Source organism: Bufo gargarizans, chromosome 3 (assembly GCF_014858855.1).
Source record: "Bufo gargarizans isolate SCDJY-AF-19 chromosome 3, ASM1485885v1, whole genome shotgun sequence".
Lineage (NCBI taxonomy): Eukaryota > Metazoa > Chordata > Amphibia > Anura > Bufonidae > Bufo > Bufo gargarizans.
Genome location: NC_058082.1, coordinates 365,356,805 through 365,379,696, shown reverse-complemented (window position 1 = coordinate 365,379,696; position 22,892 = coordinate 365,356,805). Strand labels below are relative to the sequence as shown.

At 45.9% G+C, this 22,892-nt stretch overlaps 1 protein-coding gene across 1 annotated transcript in view; it reads right to left on the bottom strand.

Annotated features, from left to right (window-relative positions):
• SLC9A1 (solute carrier family 9 member A1) overlaps positions 1-22,892 on the bottom strand; it is a 74,792-nt gene that overhangs the window by 26,391 nt on the left and 25,509 nt on the right. The window contains exons 2-4 of the mRNA XM_044288043.1: positions 5,326-5,786; positions 1,953-2,203; positions 1,633-1,850 (exon numbers count right to left, since the gene is read on the bottom strand). Coding sequence (XP_044143978.1) covers positions 1,633-1,850; positions 1,953-2,203; positions 5,326-5,786 — 930 coding nt within the window. The remainder of the gene's footprint in view (positions 1-1,632; positions 1,851-1,952; positions 2,204-5,325; positions 5,787-22,892) is intronic.

The window sequence follows — 22,892 nt, the reverse complement described above, 5'->3', positions numbered from 1 at the left end:
AAAAAATGAAACAAAAAAACCTTTAGCAGAATTGCGTTTTTCCCCCAATTCTACCCTATTTGGAATTTTTTTCCCCGCTTCCTACTACATGGTATGCAACCGTAAATGGTGCAATTAGAAAGTACAACTTGTCCCTCAAAAAATTATGGGAAAGGCGGGGATTGAAAACCAAAAATGCAAAAATTGAGAATCCAAGGGTCCTTAAGGGGTTAAAATCAAGACATGTCAGGCAAATTCCGAGTTTATATTTGGAATCAGCATGCTCATTGACAAATTTAAAGCTATTGCCCTCAGGAGCTTCTACATCGCGCAGACAGAAGTATTGCAGGACAGGACTTATTTTTTGCAGGACAAGTTGTACTTTCTAATGCCACCATTAAATATGGCATACAATGTAGTGGGAAGTGGTAAAAAACAAAACAAATCCAAATGAGGTGGAATTAGAAAAAAATGCAATTCCTCCACAGTTTAACAGATTTTGTTTGTACGGCATTTCGTTTGCAGCAAAACTGACACTTGCCCTTTATTCTGTGGGTCAGTACGATTACAACAATACCCCATTGGTGGCAAAGAGTTCGGGTGTGGGCAGTTACTTATGCTGGAAGAGGCGTGCTTGGGCTGTAAAGGAAGGCAGGCTGGGCACTGTACAAGGGGGTGGGAGTTACTGGGCTCCAGAGGAAAATAACACCCCTCTGGGCACCTTGGACACTCATTTGCATAACAAAAAGTGTATTTTAACAAAATGAAGACTACAGCAAGAAATACGGTATTTTATTGTACATGGCAGTAGTAACACCTTAATATGCTCTAACCAAGTGACAGATTCCCCTTAAAATATAAAAATATTTTTCCAAAATGGTAAATGGCGTAATGGAAACAAAGGGTCAAACATTTGCCATTTTTTATTGCTTCTGTTACCCCAAAAACATTTGATCAAAAAGTCACACACATTTCAAAATGGTATCAATAAAAACTACAGATTGTCCAGCAAAAAATGAGCCCCCACACAGCTCAGTAGAAATAACTATTAAAAAAAGTTATGGGGGTCAGAAAATGGTGATGTAAAAAAGAAAATGTAGTAAGTTAAAATGTATTTTTACACTATTTAGACATAAAAAAACGATGCATATGGGGTATTGATGTAATCGTCCTGACCCAGAGAATGAAGGGAAAGTGTCAGTTTTGCTGCAAATGGAAATCCATAAAACTGGAGGAATTGCATTTTTTTCCAATTCCAATTTTTACTGCCACTTCCCACTACATTGTATGCCATATTTAATGGTGGAATTAGAAAGTACAACTTGTCCTGCAAAAAATAAGCCCTCATACAGCTATGTGAAAAAAAGTTATGGCTCAAGGAAGAAAAATAAAAAAAACAAACAAAAAAAACCTCCGGTATCCTAAGGGTAAAGTTTCTCTACATGATAAAGGCCAGTTGCTGAAGTGACAAACCCCCTTAAGTATTTTCAGTAAAAAAAATAAATCTTAAATTTCCTGAGATTTCCTTTAATAAAATCTATACACCGAATACAGGAAAGATGTGTGCAACTCCAAAATGGCAGTCCCCCAATCTGTATACTCCATGCAAACACGCATCAAGAACAGTAGTAAAAGTAATAAAATGTTCAGTACCTAGTACACGTGCCGTCAGACAGAATATAAGGGTACTGATGACATAGGTCCAATTCCAAGAATGGGGTCCAGCCACAGTAGAGACCCCCAGGAAGATGAAGATTAAGGTCTCGCTGACACTGCTCCACATCTTCAGGAAATACTTGATTGTGGTATGAGACTTGTGGGAAATGTTTGCCTCAACATAAGGTCGCATTACTACACCTGAGGCAATGAGACTGCAATAAAAAAATACACAGCGTGTCAGTTAAATTCTACACAAAGCTCTGCAATGGAAACAGTATAATAGGCAGTAGCGAGGTAGAAAATATAAAACTTACGCCATAATTCCAGAAAGATGGAAGAGTTCTGCAGACATGTATGCCATATAACTATAGAGGAAAACAAACAATGGCTCAATAACTCTGATGTGCGATGTGAAGCGGGAAGTGAAGGCTGCGATTATGCCGTATACAAGTCCTACAAACACCCCTCCAAGGGAAACGATGAAGAAACTCAGGAACCCCAGGGCAATATCACGGAATGTCACCTGATCCAAGTTAGAAAACTCTTCAAACAGATGATACAAAACCTAAAAGAGACATATCCATGAACTAGAGGCAGAAGTCTGGAGTCTACAAGAAAACAGCAGTCCTGCATTCCCCCTGCCACACATTGCTTTGTTTGGCCTGGACGGACTCAAACACTAGTGTTGGCCTCCATGTGCAATAGCTGGAAATAGCAATAAAGAAAAAGCTGAATTACTGCACGAGAATGTGAGTACTGTGGTTACTTTCTCTAAAAAGTACCAAAACACAAGAACATAATATACTAATACTTACTGCAAAAAATACATAATAAATTGCACTTGCAATAGATAGGTCATCAATTTCAGATTGGCGGAGGTCCGACTCACTCTGCATCCCCGACTATCGGTTGTTTGAAGTGGTTGTGGCACTAGTGCGAGAGCTGCGTTCTCTTTAGTGTTTACCTGCACACCATCTTCATTGTACTGGAGGTGCAGTGTAATTTCAACTTTTTGTCCCATTCAAGTGAATAGGAGAGGACACTGTAATTAGCCTGCACTACCACAACAATGTAGACTGTGTGCAGGTTAACACAGAAGAGAACGCAGCTCTCCAACTAGCGCCACAGCCTCTTCACACAGCTGATCGGGAGAGCCGAGTCGACACCCCACCGAAGTAATGTTGATGGCCTATCCTGACGAAAGGTCATCAATATCATGAAACCAGTGCTGAACTTGCCAGCCAGTCCTCCTGTAGACATCCCAGTGTCACTCATTATAGGCAGGCTGGTGTATTTACACATTAACAATCCTACAACCAGTATTTTACATGGTAGCGCTAGAGTTCAAGAGGACCTGTCACCACAAGACTCACTGCAATCTGCAGACACCACATTACAGAGCAGGAGAAGCTTAGCAGGTTGATATATATTTGGGTGGGAAAAGACTGTATAACTTGCAAATTATAGGTTTATATCTCTCTGCTTTTTCTAACTTAAGACCGCCCCTGTGAACAGCTCTCAGTACAGGGGAGAGGCGTTATTCTCTGTAAAATGGTGCATTTACACAACTGCAAGTGTTGTGCGGTCTGCAAACTGCAAGTTTGCAAAACACGGGTACCAGCTGTGTGCACACTGCATCATGGTGCAGACCCATTGACTTCAATGGGTCAGTGGTCCGCATGTTGCAGCGAAGCATAGGACAGGTCTTCTCTTTTGTGACACGGATGCAGAAGAGCTTTTCTAGGCTAACCCTATAAAGTGACAATAAATACAACATTATCACATATTACCATCACATATTGTTACAGCCAAATCCTTTTCACATCTAGCAATAAAAGCTCATGGGGCCATGTACACATTCACATTTTTTTTTTTGCAGATCAGTGTGGCTGTTCTGCAAATTATAGATCATCTGTTCTGGCCCATTTTGAGGATGAAAATATTCATTTCTATTGACAGGAGTGAGAAATGCAAAATGGACTTGGAAGGTATCTGTATTTTGCAGACCAAAATATGAATACGGTCGTGTGCATGAGGCCTAAGCATGCAAGACACAACATGGCTATGACAATAGGAGATACTGTAAACCAGCCTAAGGCCTCTTTCACACTTGCGTTGTCCGGATCCCGCGTGTACTCCACTTGCCGGAATTACACACCGGATGCGGAAAAACGCAGGTGAACTGAAAGCATTTGAAGACGGATCAGTCTTCAAAATGTGTTCAGTGTTACTATGGCAGCCAGGACGCTATTAAAGTCCTGGTGGCCATAGTAGTAGTGGGGAGAGGTATACTTAGGCCTCGTTCACACTTCAGTGTTTAGTCAGTGATTTCCATCAGTGATTTGTGAGCCAAAACCAGGTGCAACTCTAAACACAGAACAGGAGCAGATCTTTCCCGTCTACCTCATGTCTGTGGAGGCTCCACTTCTGGTTTTGGCTCACAAATCACTGATGGAAATCACTGACCAAACACTGAAGTGTGAACTAGGCCTTACAGTCCGTGCGGCTCCCGGGGCGCTCCAGAATGACGTCAGAGCGCCCCATGCGCATGGATGACGTGCCATGCGATCACGTGATCCATGCGCTTGGGGCGCCCTGACGTCACTCTGGAGCGCCCCGGGAGCTGCACGGACAGTAAGTATACTGCTCCCCCGCTACACTTTACCATGGCTGCCAGGACTTTAGCGTCCCGGCAGCCATGGTAACCATTCAGAAAAAGCTAAAACGTCGGATCTGGCAATGCGCCGAAACGACGTTTAGCTTAAGGCCGGATCCGGATCAATGCCTTTCAATGGGCATTCATTCCGGATCCGGCCTTGCGGCAAGTCTTCAGGATTTTTGGCAGGAGCAAAAAGCGCAGTATGCTGCGGTATTTTCTCCGGCCAAAAAACGTTCCGGTCCGGAACTGAAGACATCCTGATGCATCCTGAATGGATTTCTCTCCATTCAGAATGCATTAGGATAAAACTGATCAGGATTCTTCCGGCATAGAGCCCCGACGACGGAACTCTATGCCGCAAGAAAAGAACGCAGGTGAGAAAGAGCCCTAAATCCCCCAGAATAGAATGCTCACTATGTTGCGCTAGCCTAAATGATACTAATCTGATAATGTCCTCTTTATGCAGGCTGACAGTAGGCATTTATCAGGAATTAACCGTTTGTTCCTGATAATTCGCTGGTTGTCAGAAGAGGTAAAAGCTGCATTTACATGCAGTAATAAACCTCCGCTGTATGGGGACAATTGCTTGTCCCCAGAAGATCTGCTCACTTAGGTATTTGCACCAGCAATGCTTTTATCTGATGAATGCGCAATTTGCCACTTTATGTCTGTCATTCAGTTCATTTTCTTGTGTGGGTCCTGATGATCCATCACCTTGATTTTCCACCATGTATCCTCAGCATAGGTTATCAATATCAGATTGGCAGGGGTGTGAGCTGTATGACGGGAAGGCACGCGCAGCCAGCAGGAAAAGAGAAGGGAGAAGGCATGTGCACACTGCGCGCCCCTTCCTTTCATACAGCCGATTGGCAGGTCCATGTGTCAGACCCCCACCGATCTGATATTGATTGCCTATCCCGACAGGCTATCAATATTAAAAGCCAGGAGAATCCCTTTAACATTTAAAACCAATGGTACAAATATGAATTTTTCATCTAGAAGTTATGCAACACATGCACACGACTTACCACTGTGACGGCATCATTAAGTAAGGACTCTCCGAACACCAAGATGTGGAGCAACTCATTGATATGGATCTCTTCAAAAACAGCCAAGACAGCAACCGGGTCGACAGCCGAAATGATACTACCAAACAGCAAGTTGTCCAAGAGTCCTACTTTCGTTAGCTCTGCCCCGCTAATCTGGCACACACCATACAACAAAGAGCCTATAAAGAAAGCATTCCACAGTGTCCCCAACACGGCAAACATTAGAATTGTTCCCAAATTTTCTGAGAAGGGGCGCAGTGGAAGGAAATATCCAGCATCCAGGATAATAGGTGGCAAAAGGTAAAGGAAGAAAACATTTGACTTCAAGACTAGAGGCCTTTCACCAACGGCCTTCATAAGGCCACCTACTAGTAGGCCAACGACGATCAGCAGACAGCTCTCTGGGACAACATTGGACAGAGTAGGGATCACATGGAATCCTGCAGAAAAACAGAGCGGCAGTCCTTTATTAAGAGAAAATTATAGAGGCAAATATATTCTAGTTGTAACCACATTAATACAACGACAATTTCCTAGCTGAGAGGGACATAGTAGGTCTAGAAGTGAAAAACAATAGTAAATGCTCGTCTTACAAGCAGGAACATGACTGAAAAGATCATCTCCAATATCGCCTTGAAATACAGGTGAAACTAGAAAACTTAGAATATCGTGCAAAAGGTTATTTATTTCAGTAATGCAAATTAAAAGGCATTAAAATTAGAATTTAGTGAAAAGGTTCAATATTCTAGGCTCAAAGTGTCACACTCTAGTCGGCTAATTAATCCATACCCCCTGAGCAAAGGGTACCTCAAAATTGTGACTTTGGGGTTTCATAATCTATAAGCCATAATCATCCAAATTATAACAAATAAAGGCTTGAAATATCTCACTTTGCATGTAATGAGTCTCTCTCATATTAGTTTCACCTTTTAAGTTGCATTCCTGAAATAAATGAACTTTGCACGATATTCTAATTTTTCAAGTTTCACCTGTAATGCCACGTAAACACACGATGAGTGGCAGCTAAAGCCCAGTACTCTCATATTGACCTCTGTACTGTACCTTTGTAATCTGCAAATGTTTAGTCATAGGGAGGGGGCTAAACGCCCACACTGGGATCACAAGGGTGAGGTAACCCAAGTCCTTTGAAAGGACTGTGCCCGTCAATCATACAGACAAGACTCCAATTGAGAATAGAGTTGACTTTATTAGGAAATTTAAAGGGGTTCTGTCACCCCACTAAAGTCTTTTTTTTTTTTGGGGGGGGGGGGGGGGGTACTTATAATCCCTATACTGCGATATATCAATACATAATGTTATTAATCATTTTGGTTCAGTAGATAATGCAAAAAACTGACTTTATCATATGCAAATTACCTGTCTACCAGCAAGTAGGGCGGCTACTTGCTGGTAGCAGCCGCATCCTCCTCTCATAAAGACGCCCCCTCCTCATGTTTATTGACAGGGCCAGCAAACGCGCTCGTTCTCTGCTGGCCCCGTCTGCATTCAAAATCTGGCGCCTGTGTCAGCACACTGACGGGAGGATGCTCGCTCGGCCGCTCCTTCCTCAATGCGCCTGCGCCGGGTGTAGATGTTACGTCATCGGCGCATTGAGGATGGAGCGCCGAGCGAGCGTCCTCTCCTCAGTGCGCCTGCGCTGACTGAAGACAGGTACGGCGCAGGCGCCAGATTTTGAATGCAGACAGGGCCAGCAGAGAAAGAGCGCGTTTGCTGGCCCTGTCAATCAACATGAGGAGGGGACATCTTTATGAGAGGAGGATGCGGCTGCTACCAGCAAGTAGCCGCCCTACTTGCTGGTAGAGAGGTAATTTTCATATGATAAAAGTCAGTTTTCTGCATTATCTACTGAACCAAAATGATTAATAACATTATGTATTGATATATCGCAGTATAGGGATTATAAGTACACAAAAAAAAAAAAAAAAAAAAGAAGACTTAGTGGGGGTGACAGAAGCCCTTTTAGAAAGCAGTTTTAGGAAAAGCTTGCTTTTTAACGTTTTTTTTTTTATATGTAGTAGTGCAGCTCTTTAGTGCTCTTAAATGTAGCCTAATAATGGCCTCAAACATCAACTTTGGTTCAACATTGAAAAAACATAGCTGAAAGGCTATTTCCCAAACTCTTCCTAAGGGCTCATGCACACAACCGTTGTTGTTTTGGGGTCTGTTTTTCACGAATCCGTTCTGTATCTGAGGTTTTTTTTCCTCTGATTTAAGTCCTCTTCAGTTCAGTTATTCCACAAAACATATCCGTATGCGATTCGTTTTTTGCGGATCGGAAACAGTAACTTATTAATCACCAAACACATTAGCAATATGGGCTGGGCATAGCATTTCTACAGTATGGATCCGCAAAATACGAATGTGTTCCGTATTTTTTTTTTGCGGACCCCTTGACTTGAATGGGGCCTCGGACCGTGATTTGCAGACAATAGGACACGCACTACTTTTTTGCGGAACGGAAATGGAATGGTTCCGCATACGGTTAAAAAAAAAGGAAATTAAGCGGAAAGATAATACATTCAATACATTCGTGTGCATGAGCCCTAAAAAGAAGCCCTGTAGCTGATTCTTGTGGTAATATCATAAATCACATTACCCAGATCAAATAGAGGTCATCTGAGCTGTGGTTTATAGAAACGCCATGGTCATACTTGCCGTATGTTACATCAACAAAAAGTGTGGATTGTATGTAATATGCAAGAAAAGGGGAACTTTCGAGGCACTCACGCCGAATCAAATACTCCCCCGTTTACCATGGTTTTCTCAACACCCCACTTTCTGGCTATGAAGCTAGACACTGGTGAGCTTTGGTTAGCTCTACTGCCTGTACCCTAGATAGATGCTGGTGAAAACTATTCCTCCTGACTTCACCATTATGTTTTTGGGGGGAAATTATGAAAAGTCACTGCCCTTCCCCTCTCATATTCAATATCTGCCAGACATCTGCTGCTGAGAGATTCCCCAAGTCATATAATTGGCCAGTAATGCTCAATTCACTGATCTGGTTGACTTGTCTACTTGATTTGGTCACCTTTAACCCCTTAAGGACACAGCCCTATTTCACCTTAAGGACCAGGCCATTTTTTGCAAATCTGACCACTGTCACTTTAAGTGCTGATAACTTTAAAACGCTTTGACTTAACCAGGCCGTTCTGAGATTGTTTTTTCGTCGCATATTGTACTTCATGACACTGCTAAAATTGGGTCAAAAAAGTTAATTTTTTTGCATAAAAAAATACCATATTTACCAAAAATTTTGAAAAATTTGCAAATTTCAAAGTTTCAGTTTCTCTACTTCTGTAATACATAGTAATACCCCCAAAAAGTGTGATGACTTTACATTCCCCATATGTCTACTTCATGTTTGTAGCATTTTGGGAATGATATTTTATTTTTTGGGGATGTTACAAGGCTTAGAAGTTTAGAAGCAAATTTTGAAATTTTCAGAAATCTTCAAAATCCCACTTTTTATGGACCAGTTCAGGTTTGAAGTCACTTTGTGAGGCTTACATAATAGAAACCACCCAAAAATGACCCCATTCTAGAAACTACACCCCTCAAGGTATTCAAAACTGTTTTTACAAACTTTGTTAACCCTTTAGGTCTTCCACAACACTTCATGGCAAATGGACATACATTTTTAGAATTTAGATTTTTTGGAAAATTTTCCAATATAATAAGTTTTTTCCAGGAAAAAAACAAGGGTTAACTGCCAAACAAAACTCAAAATGGGTTGCCCTGATTCTGTAGTTTGCAGAAACACCCCATATGTGGTCGTAAACTACTGTTTGGCCAAACGGGAGCACGTAGAAAGAGGGGAACGCCATATGGGTTTTGGAAGGCAGATTTTGCAGGACTGGTTTTGTTTATACCATGTCCCATTTGAAGCCCCCTGTTGCACCCCTAGAATAGAAATTTCAAAAAAGTGACTCCATCTAAGAAAGTACACCCCTCAAGGTATTCAAAACTGGGTTTACAAACTTTGTTAACCCTTTAGGTGTTCCACAAGAGTTATTGGCAGATGGAGAAACAATTTAGAAATTTCTATTTTTTGGAAAATTTTCCAATATAATCAATTTTTTCCAGGAGTAAAACAAGGGTTAACTGCCAAACAAAACTCAAAATGGGTTGCCCTGATTCTGTAGTTCGCAAAAACACCCCATATCTGGTCGTAAACTACTGTTTGGCCGAACGGGAGGACATAGAAGGAGGGGAATACCATATGGGTTTTGGAAGGCAGATTTGGCACGACTGGTTTTGTTTATACCATGTCCCATTTGAAGCCCCCTGTTGTACCCCTAGAATAAAAATTTCAAAAAAGTGACTCCATCTAAGAAAGTACACCCTTCAAGGTATTCAAAACTGGGTTTACAAACTTTGTTAACCCTTTAGGTGTTCCACAAGAGTTAATGGCAGATGGAGAAACAATTTAGAAATTTCTATTTTTTGGAAAATTTTCCATTTTAACCCTTACTTTATTACTGAAAAAAATGGGTTAACAGCCAAACAAAACTCAAAATGGGTTGCCCTGATTCTGTAGTTTGCAGAAACACCCCATATGTGGTCGTAAACTACTATTTGGCTAAACGGCAGGACATAGAAGAAGGGGAACGCCATACGGTTTTTGGAAGGCAGATTTTGCTGGACTGGTTTATTTACACCATGTACCCTTTTCAAGCCCCCTGATGCTCCCCTAGAGTAGAAACTCCATAAAAGTGACCCCATCTAGGAAACTATGGGATAAGGTGGTTGTTGTTTTGGTACTATTTTAGGGGTAAATATGATTTTTGGTTGCTCTATATTACACTTTTTTGAGTCAAGGTAACAAAAAAATAAAATTCTAAAATTTTTCTACATTTGCTATTTAGTTTTGTGGAACACCTAAAGGGTTAACAAAGTTTATAAAGTAACTTTTGAATACCTTGAGGGGTGTAGTTTCTTAGATGGGGTCACTTTTTTGGAGTTTCTAGTCTAGGCTACATCAGGGGGGGCTTCTAATGGGACATGGTGTAAAAAAAAAAAAAAAACTGTCCATCAAAATCTGCCTTCCAGAAACCATATGGAGTTCCCTTCGTTCTATGCCCTGCCGCGTGGCTATATAGCCATTTACGACCACATATGGGGTGTTTCTGCAAACTACAGAATCAGGGCCATAAATATTGAGTTTTTTTTGGCTGTTAACCCTTGCTTTATTACTGGAAAAAAAGGATTCAAATGGAAATTTTGCCCAAAAATGGGTGTTTTGGCACCGTTTTTATTTTATATTTTTAACACCGTTCATCCGAGGGGTTTGGTCAAATGTTATTTTTATAGCGACGACTTTTACGCACGCGACGATGCCCAATATGTATGGCTCTCAGACTTTGGAGACACTAAGCAGGCATCCTAAAACTGCGGCCCTCCAGATGTTGTAAAACTACAATTCCCACCATGCCCTGCTGATGGCTGTAGGTTGTCTGGGCATGCTGGGAGTTATAGTTTTACAACATCTGGAGGGCCGCAGTTTGAGGAAGCCTGCACTAAAACTAATATTTTTTTGGGGAAAAAAAATTGTTTCTGTGTCTCCAAAGTCTGAGAGACATAGTGTTTTATGTTCTCTAGGGGACTGTTGGAGATTATAAAAATTTAGTACTCCATGGAAGTGTGATACTCCCTGAAGCAATCGATAACGCAGAGGCCCGGATGATCGGGGCAAGTGTCACACTGAGTAGTGGTGTCCTTCCGTATCCCCCTCTTGTGACACACTCTGCATCTTTTTTGGGTTCGTCCCTTCTTTCCAGTATGGGGGACCACACCTGGAAAGTGTTGGCCAGGGACGATCCGGGCGCCTCCAGTTCCCGAGGTACTCCGGCCTGCTCTTTCCCGGTCCGAAAAGATCAGGTCTTTGAGGACTGCCTCATAGAATTGGAGGAATGTCCCTGTGCTGCCAGCGCTTCGGGATAGTACAAAAGAGTTGTACATGGCAACCTGCACCATGTAGACCGCAACTTTTTTGTACCATGCCCGGGTTTTGCGCATGGCATTATATGGCTTGAGGACTTGATCAGAGAGATCAACTCCTCCCATATACCGATTGTAGTCGACGATACAATCGGGCTTGAGGACCGTTGCCGTGGTACCTCGCACAGAGACTGGGGTGGTGCTGTTACCGTGGATTGTGGACAGCATAAGGACATCCCTCTTGTCCTTATACCTGACCAGCAACAGGCTTCCACTGGTAAGGGCACGGGTCTCACCCCTGGGGATAGGTACCTGGAGGGGGTGGGCAGGGAGGCCGCGTTGATTTTTCCGCACGGTCCCACAAGCGAACGTGGATCTGGCGGCAAGGGACCTGAACAAGGGAATGCTGGTATAAAAGTTGTCCACGTACAAGTGGTAACCCTTATCCAGCAGTGGGTACATAAGGTCCCACACGAGTTTCCCGGTAACACCCAGAGTGGGGGGACATTCTGGTGGTTGAATCCGGGAATCTCGCCCCTCGTACACACGAAATATGTAAGTGTACCCTGAGGTACTCTCACAAATTTTGTATAGCTTCACGCCATACCTCGCCCGCTTTGTGGGAATGTATTGGCGGAAACTGAGTCTCCCCTTGAACGCAACGAGAGACTCATCAACCGCGACCTCCCTTCCAGGTACATAGGCCTGCTGAAATGTGGCCCCAAAGTGATCGATGACCGGCCGTATCTTGTACAGCCGGTCATAGGCAGGATCACTTCGGGGGGGACATGCTGCATTATCGGAATAATGCAGACATTTCCGGATGGCCTCAAACCGGGAGCGTGTCATGACCATACTGTACAGTGGGGTCTGGTATAGGACGTCCCCACTCCAGTATTGCCTGACACTGGGTTTTTGCACTAGACCCATATGCAGCACGAGGCCCCAAAATGTCCTCATCTCGGCTGCACTGACCGGCGTCCAGCCACCGGGTCTAGCCAAAAATGAGCCCGGGTTTTGAGCGACGAACTGTTGGGCGTACAGATTAGTCTGCTCCACCATCAGATTCACCAGTGGGTTACTGAAAAAAAAACTAAAAAAGTCTATTTCAGTAAACCCCACTGTGGGAATCTGGATTCCAGGATTGCCAGCGAAATCCGGAATCTCAGGCTCAAAGTCCACTGGGGGACACCAGCTAAGTTCATCGGCAGGGGGCTCCGGTGAACTTATTTGGTGGGACGGGAAACCAGTACGAACCCCAGGGCGGCTCGTACTAGGGTGGGCCACAGGATCCCTAGCATGTGTGGCCCCTGGCTCCGCCTGGCGGCGTCTCCGCTGCCTTGGTGGCTCATCGTCACCCGATGATGAGGAGGATGCGGATGACAAAAGGAACGTGGGGTCATCCTCATCCTCACTGGGGCTCTCAGAGTCGGAGGCAATCTGGGCATATGCCTCCTCGGCCGAGAACACCCGGCGGGCCATGGGTGTGTGTGTGTGTGTGTGCGTGTAAACCTTTATTCTATGTGCGTGTGTGTGGGGGCACGGGTGTTCACGTACTAAAAAGTCCAGGCAAAAAAAATGGGCAAGTGTTAGAAAAAAAAAAAAAAAAAAAAAAAACCTTGCTGATCAGCGGTTCAACGCTGATCAGCGGTCGGTGGGGTGGTGGGGCGGGCGATGCGCTAACAGTGGACGGACGCTAAAAAGTGCCGGCCAGTCAGCGCACGCAGAAAAAAAAAAGTGGTGGTGGGGGAAGGGCAAGTGGGGTCTGGTAGCTGAAACAAAAAAGTTTGGAATAAATGTGCTTTTTTTTCTTCTTTTTTTTTCTAACTTTTCCCTTCTATCCCTGCCTAAAGGTGCCTCTCCCTCACTGACCCTAACCTACCTGGGTGGCGATGGGTGCAGGAGGGTGATGGATGCCGATTAGGGGGACACAGGAGCTGGTGCTGGACGATGCTGCACGGTCAGGGTGCTGGACAGGAAGAGGAGGGGAGAGAGGAGCGCAGGAAGTTTGAATCTCGCGCCTCTCTCCCCTGCACCAATCAGCACCCTGGACAGCGGCATTCAGCACCAGGGCCAGCTCCGCCTCTGCAAATCCTCGGACTGCGATTGGTGGTGTAAAATTACGCCACCGATCGCAGTCTTTTTCCGGTTCATCGGGTCACAGGACACCCGAATGGACCGGAAACGCAGAAAACCGCAGGTCTGAATTGACCTGCGGTTTTCTGCGATCGTCGATGCGGGGGGGTCAAATGACCCCCCCCTGCATTGTTACAGGATGCCGGCTGAATGATTTCAGCCGGCATCCCGTTCCGATTAACCCCCGCGGCGCCGGCATCGCTATTTAAAGCCATGACGTACCGGTACGTCATGTGTCCTTAAGGACTCGGGAAACATGCCGTACCGGTACGTCATGTGTCCTTAAGGGGTTAAACTTTTATCAGATTTTTTTAATTTTCAATTGCACAAAGAAAAATGGCCTGCTCACAATTTGCAGTTACTTTGCATATGTACTGCGGATGCTGTATTTCATTTACATAGTGACATCAGGTTTCACAGTACGGTGCTATACACAGATTGGCATTCAATTTCTCCGCTGGCTCACAATTTAAAATCTGAAAAGTGATAGTGGTGCACAGAAATTTATAATGGAAAATGCCAACATTTTCCTCATTTTCGGGGTTTGTTTTTCCTAAGGCTACTTTCACACTCGCGTTTGGTGCGGATCCGTCATGGATCTGCACATACGGATCCGCACCGATAATACAACAGTTTGCATCCGTTCAAAACTGATCCATTTATATTATCTTCAACATTGGCCAAATGGGTCCGTCTTGAACACCACTGAAAGTCAATGGGGGGGCATCAGTTTTGCATTGTGTCAGTGAAAACATTCCGCTTTAGAGGCAGACACCAAAACACTGTTTACAGTCAGTCGGCTTGTGGCGGCAGAAATGCGATGACCTGGAGAACAGGGCCTGGCGCAACAACGTGAGGATCCTAGGCATCCCTGAAAGAGCAGCGGGCCGGGACCCTGCCAACTTCTTGGAGCAGTGGTTCAAAGCGTATGCAGTTGAAAGAGCACACAGGAGCCCCACCGCGGCCTTTACTAGCCCGCTTACTCAATTGGAAAGACCAGGACCTTATACTTATCCAAGCAAGGAACAAGGGGGCGATTACGCATGACAACGTGAATGTATCACTGTTCCCTGACTTTTCTGCGGAATTGTAAAAGAAGATGGCCACCTTCATCTCGGCCAAAGACGCCTCCGAGAACTGAATTTGCAGTACTCATTGGCCTACCCAGCGCGCCTTCGCGTGATAGACGGCGACCGGTCAGTCTTTTTCACTGACCCTAAGGAAGCGGAGGACTGGATCTCCAGGCGCCCAAGACCGCGCCGATACTGTTGCTCTGGCCGACATCGCAAGTATATCAAAGCACCGTGAGGTGCCATGTGGGAGCCTTGCTACCGTACATATGCATATTTTTAGTACAATGTGGGACACTTTGCTTCCAGGCCTCTGCGGCCCATCGGCTTTAGGCCCCATGCACACGGCCGTTGTTCACGGCCGTGGAACCGCGGCCTGGATCCCTTCCTGTGAGCTGGAGCGCACGGCGTCACTGGTTGCTATGACGCCGTGCGCTCCCTGCTGCCGCCGCAATACAGTACTACACTGGTATGATCTATACCAGTGTATTACTGTACTGTGCCGGCAGCAGGGGGCGCACGGCGTCATAGCAACCAGTGACGCCGTGCGCTCCAGCTCACAGGAAGGGATCCAGGCCGCGGTTCCACGGCCCGCACACAGCCGTGAACAACGGCCGTGTGCATGGGGCCTTATAGTGTTGTTTAAGGATGTAGCCTGAGGGGGGGGCTTGGTTTACATCCATTTCTATTCCTCTGTTCCCGCAGCTTACTCACTTTATATGTACGGGGAACATTCGGCCACCTGCATGGGCTTACCAACTACTATCCTGTGCAGGTCCCCGAACACTTTGCCACAGAACAACCAAAATAATGTTTGCACTGGTGTGTATCAATGGTTGTTAGTTAACTGCATGCAACGTTACATGTTAATTTTTATGTTGAAGGCATGGTCATCTGCTAGCTGCTACTCAGGTGAGGGGGACTGGCAATTACTAATGTTGCAGAGGGATCTCTACCCTCCTTACCCTGAGGCTCTGCTATACCCGGGTGGGAACTTTGTGCATTTCTCATGGGGTCCCTAACCGTAATGTCCTGGAATGTGAGAGGCTTGGGGGCTCCGAACAAGAGGATAGCTGTATTTTCGCATATAAGAAGGTATAGCCCCTCACGTTCTGAGACTACAGGAAACTCACTTGACATCTGACACCGGGAGTAGACTCATTAAACCAGTCTCTGCAGGCGTTTGGAACTTTGCACTCTAGGGGAGTGTCCATACTTGTCCACAGGAGTCTTAAGTGGGAGGTTCAGCAATCTGTAGCAGATCCTGAGGGGCAGTACACCTTTGCATATGGGTTTATCAACAATGCTCCCTATGTTATAATTAACCTCTATAACCCTCCCCCTGCCAATTTCTCCTTACTTCAAACGATGCTGAGCTTTCCTGCTCAACATCCCACTGCCCGATTGCTCTGTATAGGAGATTTTAATATGGTAATGCAGGAGAGCCTGGATAGATACCAACCAGCCGGAGTGAGAGTAGACGGATCTTTTCCCGTTACTACTCTGTACAGACTTGCTACGGAGATGGGCTGGCTGGACATATGGAGACTTAGAAATCTGCAACAGAGGGAGTACTCCTGTTTTACACCCGCTAGAGGCGCGCGCTATCTAGGATCGATTATTTACTGGGCAATGCTGCAGTCTACACTGATCTGGATGATATTCAGTATGAATCGCAGGGTCTTTCAGACCACGCCCCTGTACTGGCACGACAGAGTGCCGGGAGCCGCCTATGGGGGGGGGGGGGGGGGGGGGGTAAGATGAGAATCCATCCCTTCTGGCTCTTTCTGATGACCCCGAATGACAGAGTCCCTGATCAGCTCCAAGTATTTCTAGAAACACAGGGTGAAGAGACTGATTATTTGCTTCTCTGGGACACCTTAAAAGCCTACCTGAGAGGCTGCTTAAAATCCTCTATTTACTATGTCAAAAAGGGATCTGTGCGCCAGGAGATGGAGTTACACGTAAAACCTGCTAGATATAACTGGAGGAGATCCAGTTGGCTGTGAAGGAGCTGCCTGCTGGGAAGGCGCCAGGCCCTGACGGGATCCCCGTGGAGGTGTATTCCAGATACATAGAGATACTAGGAGCCCAACTCCTTAAACTATACTCAGCATCCCATCAGAGACACCAACAACCTGAAACCTTATACGATGTTACCATTGTAGCAATTCTGAAACCGGATAAAAACCTGAGTGAATGTGGTGCTTATAGGCCGATTTAACTATTCAATTTAGACTACAAGATTTTAACTAGGCTCCTTGCTACCCCTCTAAACAAGGTTAGAACCTCCATTGTACACCAGGACCAGGCAGGATTCATTCCGGGCAGAACGACTTCTGATCATGTTAGAAGAGCACAGGTTGTGGCACAGATAGGGATGGCGGAGGGGAGACGCTGGGCCTTGGCATCCCTTGGCACAGCCAAGGCCTTTGACTTCATAGAATGGCCCTTCCTGCTGCAGATCTTGGAAGACTTCAGTTTTGGACCTAAGTTTGTGAGATGGGTTGAAATCTTATATCAGAGACCTACAGCTAATATACTTGTTAACAGAACACAATCTGAATAATTTACGCTCCACAGGGGCACCAGGCAAGGTTGCCTCCTATTCCCACTGTTATTCGCGGTGGCGATAGAACATCTGGCCTTGAGGATTAGACAGGATGAGTCCTACTTGGGGATATCTCTGGGGAGTAGGGAATAAAAAAAATAGGCCTATATGCTAATGATCTCCTCCTGTTTATGGCTGAGCCTGAGCGTACTCTCCCAAGTGTGATAGCCTTGATAGAGAAGTTTGGCACTTACTCGGGCTTACACATAAACTGGACGAAATCTGCTATTATGCCTCTATGTGAAACCTTGACGGCCAGTCATGTGACCAATCTGCCTGTGGTGGACAATTTCAAATACCTAGGTATTGTAATCACCAGGGATCCTTCCACGTCACTGGCTAGGAATATAGACCCCTTGGAGCTACTGTTTATGGATAAGTTTAAAACGTGGAAGTCCTTGCCGCCATCAGTAATGGAAAGATTAAACTTAGTCAAGATGATACTACTTCTGCAGGGTCTTTACCTCCTGGCGCATGCATGTGCACCTGTACCCAGAGCCTTCTTCGACCGCTTGCACTGATTAACAGCTGCTTTAGTTTGGTGTAGGGCTAGAAGGAAGCTTTACCTTAGGCCTAGTTCACACAAACTTTTTTTTGCGAGTGTACGGGCCGTTTTTTTGTGTTCCGTATACGGAACCATTCATTTCAATGGTTCCGCAAAAAAAAAACTGAATGTACTCCGTATGCATTCCGTATTTCCGTTGAAAGATAGAACATGTCCTATATTTGGCCGCAAATCACGTTCCCTGGCTCCATTCAAGTCAATGGGTCAGCAAAAAAAGGAACACATACGGAAATGCATCCGTATCCATTCCGTTTTTTCTGAACCATCTATTGAAAATGTTATGCCCAGCCCAATTTTTTCTATGTAATTACTGTATACTGTACATGGCATACGGAGAAACGGAAAGGAAACACAACGGAACAGATCCGTGAAAAATGGAACACAAAAAAAGTCAGGCCTTGCCTGACTTTTTCTTGCATTACATTCCCGGTCAGTTCAAGTATATAACCTCATGGGTAACACTGGGGGACTTACCGGGACCGGAGTATTGGTTAAAAGAGTACTTCCACTTGTCCACCTTATGGCCGGTGTTAGAGTCTCCAAATTCAGTACCTGGGAGATTACTCCCTATTCACAAACTGGCCAACCAGGTGTGGAAAGCTGCCAAAATGAATTCATATAAAGATGTGCCTGATGCAGCCCCACTCTGGGATAATCCCATGTTCTCACACCTGGCAGACTTGGAGGGCTCTGCTGTCTGGAGGCAGAGCGGGGTTACCTCCCTGGAGTACTGCGCTCCTTTCAGCAGATCCAGGAGAGGTTTGGGATACCTCATACTCTTACCGCTATCTCCAATTGAGACATGCTCTCAAAGCCCAGTTCCGTGGTGCGGGCCGCAGCATCTCCAAGTATCCCTTGATAGGCGTGCTGAAATCCCAGGTGGATCATATCTGTGCTGTATACACATTTACTGGGAGGCCGTATGTTACTCCAGCCCCTTGAGGTGGAGGAGAGGTGGAAAGCCTCCATACCTACACTCACAGCGGAGGACTGGGAGGAGGCCTTGCTGACTCCTACTAGAGTCTCCCCATCGATTAATAATAGGCCGACTCAGTTGTTTATACTGCACAGAAGCTACCCGTCTCCAGATTGTACAAAATGGGAAGATTGTCCTACAGCAAATGTCACAAAACTGGAGCGGACTTCTGTTATCTGATTTGGGAATGTGATCACTTGCAGGCCTTTTGGAGGAATGTGGTAGATGCCCTATCGGTAATGGTTCCTGATCTGATACCAGTGTGCCCCAAAATATGTATCCTTGGAGTGTTAGATGAGGAGCAGTGGACGCATCAGAGAGCGTTTCTGGGGGAGGCCCTGTTCCTAGCTTGGAAAGCGGTAGCTCTGAGGTGGATGGCTGACAAGATACCTACAGTTAGTCAGTGGAAGGCACTGGTCAACCATGGAAAAAGTAGTTTACATACACAGAAAGTGTCCGCAGAAGTTTTAAAAAGTATGGGGGGGGGGAATGGTGCTCTTCTTCCCAGACCCTACACCCTCTACATATGTACTCCATCGGGGGAGTCCAGACCGTAGTATCTTACCGAATTGTGGACTCTCATGCTCCGAATAACAGGCCCTGAAGCAGGCCTCACTGTAACTATCGATTTGATAAACTCATGTATTATGTACCCACCTCTCACTTATATGTTATGGTATATTATGCAATGAAGCTTGGAACTACCCTGCGTGGAATGTGTCAGCTTTGCAAGGTTGTCTTATGCCTCTTGTTAAACTTCAATAAAACGAGTAAAAAAAAAATAATGAATGATAAACACTCACATAAAAAACACACGAAACTGACACATTTACTGCAACCCTTGTAACAAAGCTAACATGTTATTTAAAGGGAGTCTGTCACCACTATATGACCATATACAGCACTTACATGGCGCTGTAGCACACCTATACATGATTCTAATGGTACCTTTGTTATTTTCTTTAGACATCCAGAAGAAGGAAAAACAACATTTCATATGCAAATGAGCACTCGCAAGTGCCCAGGGGCGGCGTTCAGTGTGTAGGTGCCCAGGCTGCTCTGTCTTATTTTCACTTTACTCCTCCCCAGCCTCTTCCTTTGCCCGCCCTCCTATTCCCTTGCATCATCTTTAGGCCGGTCAAGATCCCACGCCTGCGCACTGCTTCGCCGGGCCGAGGCATGCACACTGCGTTTTGGGTACGGCATCAATTCAACTAGTGCGCATGCGCCAGCCGGCAAAGCAGTGCGCAGGATCTCGGCCGGACCTAGGGATGATACAAGGGAATGGGAGGGCGGGCAAAGGAAGAGGCTGGGGGAGGAGTAATGGTTAAAAAAAAGCAGAGCAGCCTGGGCACCTACACACTGAACACCGCCCCTGGGCACTTGCGGGCGCTCATTTGCATATGAAATAAAACATTGTTTTTCCTGCTTCTGGCTGTCTAAAGAAAATAAAAGTTACCATTAGAATCATGTATAGGTGTGCTACAGCGCCATGTAAGTGCTGTATATAGTCATATAGTTGTGACAGACTCCCTTTAAAACTTTGCATGAAGGTACATAAAATACCTGTTTGCGCTGCCAAAGCAAGCCTGGCCTCTAGGGCGGCGTCATCACTGTGCCAACCAGCTCTATCAATCTGCAGGGACGCCGGGCCAATCTGGTTCGGTGCCGGCATCCCATACATCATGACAATAGGGCTCCTGGACCCATTAGATAGCAGGGACACTGGGCCAATCAGGCTTGTGAGCCAGCGTCCCTTGCTTCCTTACAGCGAGTTATTTAAACAGGTCACAGTTGCCTGTGATTGGTTTTCGGAGCCTCACTAGCATTTATAGTAGGGGTGGGCGATATGGCCTAAAATCTATATTGAGATATAATTTTAAGCATGTGTGATATATTGTTTTCTATATTGGGGGGGGGGTTTAAACTTTTTTTTTTTACTTTTTATTTATTAACTATTGGCCTCCTTAAGGGCTAGAGCCCTTGTCATATTCACCCTAATAGAGCTCTATTAGGGTGAATAGGACTTTACACTCTCCCTGCTGCCCTGTGCTTTGTGCACACAACAGCAGAGAGCTGACCATGGCGCCAGCCTCTCATGTGCCCCCCCCAGCCTCTGATCTGCCCTCCCAGGCAAACCCCCCCCCCAGTATTAATCATTGGTGGCAGTGGCCACAGGGTCCCCCTCCCCCATCATTGGTGGCAGTTTGCAGTTCCGATCGGAGCCCCAGCAGTGTAATGCTGGGGCTCCGATCGGTTACCATGGCAGCCAGGAGTCACGCTACTGAAGCCCTGGCTGCCATGGTATGTTAGTGAGCAGAGAGCAGCGCATTATACTCACGTGCGCTGTGGCCGCCAGTCGCTCCTTTTCATAGGTCTGTGCGGCGCATTGCTAATGCTGTAAGCATTAGCAATCCGCGGCACAGACAGAAGAAGGAGCGACCGGCGGCCACAGCGCACGCGAGTATAATGCGCTGCTCTCTGCTCACTAACATACCATGGCAGCCAGGGCTTCAGTAGCATGACTCCTGGCTACCATGGTAACCGATCGGAGCCCTAGCATTACACTGCTGGGGCTCCGATCGGAACTGCAAACTGCCACCAATGATGGGGGGGGCGACCCTGTGGGATATGGCCGGCACATTCATTGGTGGCGCAGTGGCCACAGTCCCTCCCCTCCTCCTCCTACTCTGTCCTCATTGGTTTTCAGCGGCAGCCGCGCACAGTGGGGAGGGACTCCCTCCGCTGTGCCGGCCGGCTCAGGAGAAAATGGTGCGCGCGAAAATATTGCGGTCCGGCGATATGGCGAAAATCCATATCGTGGCCCAAATTCATATCGCCTATATCGCCCACCCCTAATTTATAGTAATATCTTTTGAAATGATTGCCCCTGATTTTGCCATGGACATTATCTCCTAGCGCTGATTGTGTTTGGTATTGGACTCTGTGCTTGTCTTTGGTCCTGATGTTACTCTCTGGCCTGTTCTTAGTTCTGCTTTTGAATTCTTATTAAGTCCTTGTAGTGTGTCTGGTTTTGACCTGGTCTGTCTCAATACCCCTTTGGCAATATGGAGAATCACAATACATAAGTAGGTTCATTGTATTAACTTGTCTACATAATGCCATTTGATGAAGTGAAACAACCTCTCAGTGATTAGCACTGGTGCCTTGCAGCGCTGGTTCCTAGGTTCAAATCTGACCAAGGACAGCATCTGCATGGAGTTTGTATGTTCTCCCTGTGTATGCGTGGGTTGCCTCCTGGTACTGTTTGTTTCCCACATTTCAAAGACATAGGTCATAGGGAATTTAGATTGTGAGCCCGGCTAATGTCTGCACCGGCAGAATAAGTCAATGCTATATACATTAGTAAAATAAAATAACCCCCTTTAAAGAGGCCCTTTCACCGATTATGACACTGTGAGCTAAGTATAAAGAAATGGAGAGCGGCACCCGGGGATCTCACTGCACTTACTATTATCCCTGGGCGCCGCTCCGTTCTCCTGCTATGCCCTCCGGTATCTCCGGTCACAAAGTTATAGTAGGCGGAGTCTGCCCTTGTTCTGCTGTAGCGCTGGCCAATTGCATTGCAGAGCTCACAGCCTGGGAGAAAATAACCTTCCAGGCTGTGAGCTCTGCGCTGCGATTGGCCAGCGCTACAGCAGAACAAGGGCAGACTCAGTCTACCATAACTTAGTGACTGAAATCTCCGCCTACAATAACTTAGTGGTCGGAGATACCGGAGGGCATAGCGGGAGAACGGAGCGGCGCCCAGGGATAACAGCAAGTGCAGTGAGATCCCCAGGCACCGCTCTCCAGGTTTGTATTCTTAGTTCACAGTGTCATAATCGGTGAAAGGTCTTTAAGTTAAATCTCTACTAAAATGTCTACATCGGGTAGTCATTCACATCAGTAACTTTAAAGGGGCTTTCTGAAATTTTTTACTGTTTTACTGATGACCTATCCTCTCTATGCTTGAGGAGGCTCCTGCGAGCGCTGCAGCCTTTGCTTTACTTTCCCTACGCCAGGACGACATGTTTATCTGTCACAGGCCTAGGAGTAGCTCAGCCCCATAGAAGTGAATGGGTCTGAGCACGATACCAAACACAGACGCTATACTATGTATGGTGTTACAGGGCTCCAGATGGCGACCAAAACGGTCGCCAATGCACCTTAAAATTTGCAGATGGCGACAAGACTTTAGTCTTGTCACCATTTGCGACTATACCG